This window comes from Gopherus evgoodei, chromosome 9, assembly GCF_007399415.2.
Source record: "Gopherus evgoodei ecotype Sinaloan lineage chromosome 9, rGopEvg1_v1.p, whole genome shotgun sequence".
NCBI classification, from domain to species: Eukaryota; Metazoa; Chordata; order Testudines; family Testudinidae; genus Gopherus; species Gopherus evgoodei.
In genome coordinates, this window is record NC_044330.1 from 95,301,436 (window position 1) to 95,310,749 (window position 9,314).

General features: G+C 50.2%; 1 protein-coding gene across 4 annotated transcripts; it reads left to right on the plus strand.

Moving 5' to 3' along the window:
• The first annotated feature begins 3,022 nt into the window (after positions 1-3,022).
• On the plus strand, positions 3,023-7,340 carry C1GALT1C1 (C1GALT1 specific chaperone 1). 4 transcript variants are annotated; one of them, XM_030575019.1, is made up of 3 exons: positions 3,023-3,291; positions 5,662-5,769; positions 6,000-7,340. In XM_030575019.1, exon 3 carries the CDS (start codon positions 6,023-6,025, stop codon positions 6,977-6,979), a length of 957 nt encoding a protein of 318 aa, XP_030430879.1. In that variant the 5' UTR covers positions 3,023-3,291; positions 5,662-5,769; positions 6,000-6,022; the 3' UTR covers positions 6,980-7,340. The 4 variants fall into 4 exon arrangements, with proteins under 4 accessions (XP_030430879.1, XP_030430877.1, XP_030430880.1 ...); XM_030575017.1 differs by lacking the exon at positions 5,662-5,769 and having other exon boundaries at positions 3,025-3,291; positions 6,017-7,340; XM_030575020.1 differs by lacking the exons at positions 3,023-3,291; positions 5,662-5,769 and adding an exon at positions 3,313-3,879 and having other exon boundaries at positions 6,017-7,340.
• The last annotated feature ends 1,974 nt before the right edge of the window (positions 7,341-9,314 follow it).

Here is a 9,314-nt window from a genome sequence, read left to right on the forward strand (position 1 = left end):
AATGTAAATCCTTTACTCATCCTTCAGTCCCTTCTCCATTTTGCATTCTCCTGCATGTTACATGGAGCTGCAGAAAGACCCCTACTGTAATGACCTCATTTTACAAAACGGTCATTGACTTCCCCCAACCTCTGCCTTCTGGAACAGAGAAACTCAGTAGCACCTCATCAAGCTAACCTGATGATAGCATGTTTTGTCTAGTGTGTATGTTTACAGCTGCTCACTAGTGAACACCACCAGAATTACTCAAATGGGGTATAATTTGCCCTGTTGTGTTACCAGCAGGATGAGAGTCTCTCTTACCTTAGGCTTGGGCTCTGAGGCCCCCATGTCAGCAAGGCACTTAAGCACATGCTTAGCTTTAACCTGAAACATCTTTGTGTGTGTATGTGTTATGTGTGGTGGTTTTGTGTGTTATGGGGGCAGTTCTCATATATATGGGGCAAATGATATATGTGGCTGGTATATAACTGAAGTTGCATTGCATTGTGTTGTGCTGTGTATGCTGTAGTGGGAGTGCTGTGTGACAGACAGTAGGTACATGTGGATTGGTGGTGCTGTGTTTGTGAAAAGAAATATAAGGAGCAAGCATATGTGGAGGGGGATTGTACTTTGTGTGTGTGAGAGATGATGAGACTGCAAGTGGGGATGCAGGGATGAAGATGGTGCTTGGTGGGATGGATGGCAAGAAGGTATGAAACCTGGTGGTGACTTGTCTGTGATGGGGGGCAGATGGTATGTAGGGGGCAGTGCTGTGTGCAATACTGGATGGGCACTGTGATGGAATGAGACTGGATGAGGTAGTGAGTTAGTGAGCTACCTGGGGTCAGTGGATTCACAGATATTGAATAGGGATGGTGGGTGGATGTACAGGGAGGGATTGTGCTGTGTGTGGGCTGGATAGATGGAGGGCAGGTGGGTATATATGCCAGGAGGGGGTTGGTATGTGGGTGTGGAGGGGGGCTGTGCTGTTGGGCGGGATGGATGACTGGTGGAGGGAGGGGGGTTGTGCTGCAGGGAGGATAGATGGTGGGTGGGTATGTGGGGAGAGGGTGGTGCTGAGAGGGAGGGAGGGATGGTGGCTGAGGCTGTAGGGCTGTGCTGGGGCAGGGGACGGATGAATGGATGGGGACAGGGAGAAGGCTGAGCTGGGGGGATGGATGGATGGATGATGGGCAGGAGGGGCCCTGCTGCAGTGGGAAAGGATTCTGTGGGGGTGGGAGGGACGGTCAGTGGACGGGAGGAACCGTGCCGCTGGGGGGAAGGGCTGTGCGGGGTGCAGGAGGGCTGGGGTGACAGGGAGGGACCATGCTGCAGTGGGAAAGGGCTATGTGAGGGTGGGAGGGACGGTCAGTGGAAGGATGGGACCGTGCTGCTGGGTGGAGAGAGCTGTGTGGGGGTGGGAGTTGTGCTGGGGGGGAGGGACCGTGCTGCTGCGGGGAAGGATGGGGGGGAAGAGCTGGGGGGGAGTGCTGTGAGGGGGGGAGGAAGGGGGGGAAAACCTCAGGGGGAGGGACGGTTGGTGGAAGGAAGGGTCCGTGCTGCTGCAGGGAAGGGCAGTGTGAGGGGGAAGGATGGGGGGGAAGAGCTGGGGTGGGAGGGACCGTCAGTGGAAGGAAAGGACCGCTGCTGCGGGGAAGGGCAGTGTGACGGGGAAGGATGGGGGGCAGGGAGGAAGGGACTGCGCTGCTGGGTGGGGAGGGCTGTGCGGGGGGGGAGGATGGGGAGGAAGAGCTGGGAGGGAGGGTCAGACTGCACTGCTGGGTGGGGAGGGCTGTGGGGGGGAAGGATGGGGAGGAAGAGCTGGGGGGAGGGACAGACTGCGCTGCTGGGTGGGGAGGGCTGTGCGGGGGGGGGAAGGATGAGGAGGAAGAGTTGGGGGGAGGGACAGACTGCGCTGGGTGGGGAGGGCTGTGCGGGGGGGGAGGGACAGACTGCGCTGTGGGTGGGGAGGGCTGTGCGGGGGGAGGGACAGGCTGCGCTGTGGGTGGGGAGGGCTGTGCGGGGGGGGGAGGGACAGACTGCGCTGTGGGTGGGGAGGGCTGTGCGGGGGGGGAGGGACAGACTGCGCTGCTGGGTGGGGAGGGCTGTGCGGGGGGAGGGACAGACTGCGCTGTGGGTGGGGAGGGCTGTGCGGGGGGAGGGACAGGCTGCGCTGTGGGTGGGGAGGGCTGTGCGGGGGGGGGGAGGGACAGGCTGCGCTGTGGGTGGGGAGGGCTGTGCGGGGGGGAGGGACAGGCTGCGCTGTGGGTGGGGAGGGCTGTGCGGGGGGGGGGAGGGACAGACTGCGCTGTGGGTGGGGAGGGCTGTGCGGGGGGGGAGGGACAGACTGCGCTGTGGGTGGGGAGGGCTGTGCGGGGGGGAGGGACAGGCTGCGCCTGTGGGGGGGGAGGGCTGTGCGGGGGGGAGGGACAGACTGCGCTGTGGGTGGGGAGGGCTGTGCGGGGGGAGGGACAGACTGCGCTGTGGGTGGGGAGGGCTGTGCGGGGGGGGGATGGGGAGGAAGAGCTGGGGGGAGGGACAGACTGCGCTGTGGGTGGGGAGGGCTGTGCGGGGGGGAGGGACAGACTGCGCTGTGGGTGGGGAGGGCTGTGCGGGGGGAGGGACAGACTGCGCTGTGGGTGGGGAGGGCTGTGCGGGGGGGAAGGATGGGGAGGAAGAGCTGGGGGGAGGGACAGGCTGCGCTGTGGGTGGGGAGGGCTGTGCGGGGGGGAGGGACAGGCTGCGCTGTGGGTGGGGAGGGCTGTGTGGGGGGGGAGGGACAGACTGCGCTGTGGGTGGGGAGGGCTGTGCGGGGGGGGAGGGACAGACTGCGCTGTGGGTGGGGAGGGCTGTGCGGGGGGAGGATGGGGAGGAAGAGCTGGGGGGAGGGACAGGCTGCGCTGTGGGTGGGGAGGGCTGTGCGGGGGGAGGGACAGGCTGCGCTGTGGGTGGGGAGGGCTGTGCGGGGGGAGGGACAGGCTGCGCTGTGGGTGGGGAGGGCTGTGCGGGGGGCTGTTGTGCTGGGCCGCAGGACTGTGCTGTGGGGGGAAGGGCTCTGCTGCGACGGTGGCTGGGCGGGAAGAGAGGGACGTGTGTCCCCTCCCCCTCACCTAGCCCCTCCGGCTCTGGCCGGCCCGCACTAGAATTCCCCCGCCCCTGCGAACCAGCGAGTGGCCGCGGCTAGAAGGGCCGCGCACGGCTCGCGCGCCAGGCTGGCCGGAAGAGGAAGTAGTAGTTCCGCCTTCGTCTTGCGGTGGGGGTGGAGCTCGTCCTCGCTGGGCCAGTGGTCCTGTCCGCTCGGCGGCACCGGTGAGTGCTGGGGAGGGGGAGGCTCCCGCGCACGTGCCAAGGAAGTGTCAACGTTGAGAGAGAAAATACCCCCCGTTCCGACGGGCTCATCTGGCACCCCCCACCGGAAGAGGGGCATAAACGCCCCCCGTTCCTACGGGCTCCCGTAGCGCCTCCCACCCCGGAAGAGGGGCGTAACCCCTCCACCGACGGGCTCATGTAGTGCCCCCCACCGGGAGAAGGGCATAACCCCCCCCCTGTTCTGACGGGCTCCCGTAACCCCTCCACTGACGGGCTCATGTAGTGCCCCCCACCGGGAGAAGGGCATAACCCCCCCCCGTTCCGACGGGCTCATGTAGTGCCCCCCACCGGGAGAAGGGCATAACCCCCCCCGTTCCGACGGGCTCATGTAGTGCCCCCCACCGGGAGAAGGGCATAATCCCCACCCCGTTCCGACGGGCTCCTCCGGTGGTCCTCCTCCCCGGGGGTGATAGGAATAACCGCGCCCCTTCCATTTGACTGCTCTGGTGGGCCCCACCCGCCTTTCCCAAAACGTGGATGACTCCCCCCTTCCTTTCCGATTGACCCGCCTCAGGAGAACAGGTTACGGTAAGCAGATGTCCCGATTTTATGGGGACAGTCCTGATATCTAGGACTTTGTCTTATGGAGACACCTGTTTCCAGGAGCCACGCCAGGGTTTTTGGCGCCCTAGGTGCAGGGCCGGCTCGCCGGTCCCACAGCTCCGGTGGACTTCTCGCAGGCCTTCCTGCGGATGGTCCGCTGGTCCCACAGCTCGCAGTCTACCAGAGCAGTCTACCGCCCTCCCAAATCCTGGCGCCCTAGGCGACCGCCTAGGTCACTTAAATGGAAGCGCCGGCCCTGCCTGTTTCCCCACCACCACCATCCACATCCTTTGTCCTGGTTTTTCTTAATATCTGGTCATCCTATAACAGGTGCTGACAAGAGTAAACATCCCTCATCTCCTAGGCTACGTCCAGACTATCCGCTGTATCGGCGGGTTAAAATCGATTGCTCGGGGATTGATATATTGCGTCTAATCTAGACGCGATATATCAATCCCCGAGTGCGCTTATATTGATTCCGGAACTCCATCAACCCCAAGGGAGTTCCAGAATCGACAGGGAGAGCTGCGAACATCGATCCCGCGCGGTGTGGACGGGTGAGTAATCCGATCTTAGATATTCGACTTCAGCTACGTTATTCACATAGCTGAAGTTGCGTATCTAAGATCGATTCCCCCCCCCGTAGTGTGGACCAGCCCCTAGGGACCTGCCCCTGCACCACTTACCTTCTGCTTGAGTCTGTTTTCCTTCCGCGTACCATATTTGTGCAGCAGCAGCAGTCACACGTGTCTCAGCAGTTACTGTCATTAGAAGAAAGTGTCATGGTCTAGCTCAGCCAGGCCAAGTAAAGCTCAAAGAATCCTCTTGTTCCTGTGCCCTTTCCTAGGACAAGATTGTTAATAAATTGAAGACTCAAAATAGGGCACAACACTAAATAATAGTGACTGTTTCTGCTGCCCACACCTGGGAAGGGGAATGATTTATGCTTCTATGCTAGGTAGCGCTTTCCTGCCTACCATGGGGAGACCCACACTAGCACTCCCCTGACCTTGGGAATCTCTACTCTGCTGCCCTTACCTAAGAGGAAGGAAACCTTATACAGTATTTACATTTCTGTAGGTTATATGCTTCCTCCTACTCTTGACACTTGCACCTATAACTCCCAGTTTTAAAGGCCCAACGGCTGTAACAGATTAACTGAAATGTATCTGTGCACCCACTGCCCTGTTACAAGGACCACCATGCTGGCCTTCCGTATAAAGGCACTAAACTCTCAAACCCTTTCCCACAGCTCAGGTAATAAATCTGATTAGGACATAATCCAGGTGATTGTTTCCCAGGACAGACAGCTAAGACTATTCTGCAGTTTAGTTGTTAAGGAGAGAGCCCACAGAAAGAACGTGCATCTTACTATACATGTGGCAAGACTCAAGTTTAGCCTGATCTCTAGTGATAAATTCCCCAGCCAAGGAAATGCAGTCACTCTGTGTGGAATGAAAGAAGCAGGATTGTGAATCATACCTGGTAATGGCAAGGCTTTGTCCTTCAAAATAGCTTTACCTGATTAAAGTTTTGGATTGTATTACAGCGAAAACCAAGTTCTTTTGACTGATGTTTCATCTGAGAGCTGCCTGTATCAGCAACTCTGCTTCTCTGAAGATACCTGGATTTCTATGCTAGGGTTCTCAGCTCCCTGGCATGAGACAGGCTGGAGCTTCCTTAGCTCGCCAAAATTTTAAGCCCACGGGGCATAGGCAGCTAGTACTTATTCTGATACCAACTGCCAGTTTCCACTTCCTTTGTTAGAATAAAGATAAGCTGCTCCATCCAGTGCACAGACAAGAGATTGAACACAGATTTCTGAGGATAAAGACCTTGAGGGAATACTTTTCCCGAGTTAATTTGGAAACAACTGTATCCTGTAACATTACCATAATCTTTAGGATTGGTAAAAAAGCATTATAATTCTTGCTGCTCCTCTCATGACAATGTACAGTGGCTTAACAATTTAAACTACAGTAGAAAGTTAGAGGAATTATAATTGCAATTTAAAAGTTAGGAACCTCTTTTAAACTATGAACAGAAAAAGTTTATGTTGAGATAAAATTGAATCTTTACAAATAATTTCCATAACCTCTCAAAAGGTGTCTTTTCTTTCTAGGAAAAAATGATTTCCGAAAGCAGTTCTTTTGTGAAAGGTATGGTGTTAGGAGGACTCTTCTGTGTATTTGTTACACTCATAGGACATAATAAGATGGGCCATGGGAGTAAAGCACATCATCATGAGCATCATCATATTCAAGCACCTAACATAGAAGATGTCTCAAATTTGTCAGAAGCTGAGCGCATGGAGCTCAGCCATAGTATCCGTGTTTATTGTATCATCCTTGTCAAACCTAAAGATCTTGGAAATTGGGCTGCTGTGAAAGAAACATGGAGCAAACACTGTGACAAGGCCGAATTCTACAGTTCTGAAAGTGTTAAGGTGTTTGATTCTGTTGTTCTCAACACAAATGACATGTGGGTGATGGTGAGAAATGCTTATAAATTAGCATATGAACGCTATAAAGATGAGTACAACTGGTTCTTTCTAGCACATCCAACTACATTTGCTGTTATAGAAAATCTCAAATATTTCTTGCTGAAAAAAGACCCATCGCAGCCTTTTTATATAGGTCATACTGTAAAATCAGGAGAGCTTGAGTACGTAGATGGTGATGGAGGAATTGTCTTAAGTATAGAGTCCCTAAAAAGACTCTCTAAAATTTTTGAAGACCCTGATAAGTGTCCAGAACAGGGAGGCTTGCTTTGGAAACTCTCTGAGGATAAACAGCTAGCAGTCTGCCTGAAATATACTGGAGTATTAGCTGAAAATGCAGAAGATTCTGAAGGAAAAGATGTCTTTAACACCAAATCAGTTGGTTCTCTTATTAAAGAAGCAATGGCTAATCACCCTCAACAAGTAGTAGAGGGATGCTGTTCTGACATGGCCATCACTTTCAATGGATTGGCTCCTAACCACATGCATGTAATGATGTATGGCGTTTATAGGCTCAGAGCATATGGGCACAATTTCAAAGATGCACTGGTTTTCTTACCTCCCGCAGATTCAGACAATGACTGATATCTGTTCAAAGAAGGCATATGTATTGCGTAGAACATGCAGTCAGCTGTTAATGCATAATGTGACTTGCATGTATACAAGCTGGTGCAATTTTTGTATTTGATGGTATCTGTGTATTTTTTGCACATCAGGGTTTGTTCATTTTAGTTTTAAAAGGGGGAATCTTTTTTTTCTAAAACTTTTATACAAAAATGTTTCTGGCTCTTGACTGTGTTGGAATGAAAAATGTTAATGGTAATGCTAAAATCTTTGTGTGATAAAGGAAATGAATTTATAGGGGATATTTGTATGGCTAAATATTTATAAGTGAAAACAAATGAATCTTAATGTATTGTAATTTAAATATATTTTTGCAAGATTTTTTGATTTTGAACTCTTCCATGCACTCCTTGAAAATCTTTATATCTTTCTAAGATGTACAAATAAAACTGAAAATACAGATTTAGTATTAAAGTACACCTTTAAGCTGTTTTCTTTACACTAGTGCATAGAGCAATTTTTTTTTTCAGTTTGTTGTAGTCTAGAATAGAAATGTCAGTGGCCTGAATTTTTACACTTTCAGAAAAATGTAGCAGTATAATATGAAGAAACCTAATCAACTTCGTAACCAGCTGAAGGCTGCTGTGTCTACTGATAGTGCTGTTTAGTCAGACTTCTATAAGAAAAAAACATGCATTTCCTGTTTTACTTTGTACACGTGCTAGCACTCTGCACAGCTGGGAGAGGAGAGCATATCCACTCTCTTCGCTGCCTTCTGCAAAAGCACGAGTGAAGCTGAAATTAAGAGGCAGCACACAGATGGGTGCAGGAGACAGAGGGATCAAGCCAGAGGATGTGACCAAGCATGTTTGGTATTGCTGTTGGGACCCATCTAAAGGATCCGTCTAACCATCAGTGGGGGAGGGGAATCTTCATGTAAAACAAATTTGTTCAGGTAACTCAGGAAATGCTCCATTAAACAGAATGTCTAGCAATTTCAAAAAATCACGATGGCAATGTACCTTTAATGTACTCTCACCCAAAACACTGAAGGTGACAATATTGTAATGCTGCATCTGAAACAAAAATATTGTTTGCTATAAATCCAAATTCGGGGCTTTTCCTTCTTTCCATGCCATAGTAGACATTACACTACTGTTCACTTCTGTTCTATATTACATACACTGGTTTTATATACTTAAGTACCATACTCAAGCTGGCTAGTTAAGTGTTTACACATATCACTGCTTCCATGGAAATAATTGGGTTAGCACAAGGGAGGGGGTGTGTGTTTTTAGAGAAAATATCAACCCCAATTGTGGAAAATGTTGTATTACAATTTCACTTTTACAACAAACTAGTATTAGTTAGCCAATTGCAAGTATCACAGAAAGGTAGATAGTGACTCAGCGTCACTAAATGTGTAGTACAAACAAGTAGGGAGAAGGTTTGTAATCTGGAATGACCAGTTAAAAATTAAGATGAAAGGGTTTTTTTCATTCTTTACCATTTCTATAGTTAGAAGAGTATCCCTTTAACTCATTTATTTTTTCAAAAATTGTTACTGTGACATTAAAACCTGTTAAGCTGTGGCAGAGGAAACTTCAGCTAAAGGTAGTTTTATCAAATGTGGATTTACATTTTAAAGAAGTCTCTTATAGAAGAACCAACCAAAACTTGTGGAAGTTAAACATTTGAAATACATATATTTAAAACAAACTGGTGCAGTTGGCTGATTTCATTCACCTCATCAAGTGAGGTGTCCTTTTTTAGTAATACCTGGCTCACTCTTATATTGTACTTGGCATCCAGAGATCTGCTATGTAAGGATTGGCTGTTTCATGTAATTGTATGCACAGCAGAGATTCTGCAAATAGTTGGATGTGTTACTACTCAAGTACAAGATATTAACGTTTATTTTTAACTAACCCATTCCAGTAAGTCAGAAAGTGCTTGTGTATTTTCTAAACTCCATATTCATAAAATAATCTTCCCAAAATTCTTTTGAACTGCACCTATGGTCAGAAAAGAGACTAAAAATAGGCATCTCCTTACTCAGCTCTCCTGTGTAATTCAGAATTCATATAGTGACAAGTTTTTACTCCTGTAAGGAACGTGGTGTCACATATTATGGGAAAGGGAGCTAGAGTGTATTTAAATCCATACACAAAATTAACTAAATTATAATTAGAGAATCTTTTATGGCTGATGTGAGAACCAGTGAGAGCACAGCTTTACAATCCTGGATATTAGAAAAAGCTAGTTTGGAAGTGTAGCAGAGCTGAGCTGGAAGCCAGTGAAGCAATAAATGTGGAATATTACACTCTATTTAGAGAGCAACTACATTTTAAATCAT

What these genes read in the sequence shown, in the direction of transcription:
- C1GALT1C1 (XM_030575019.1), top strand. Translation starts at nt 6,023, where the DNA reads ATGATTTCCGAAAGCAGTTCTTTTGTGAAAGGTATGGTGTTAGGAGGA.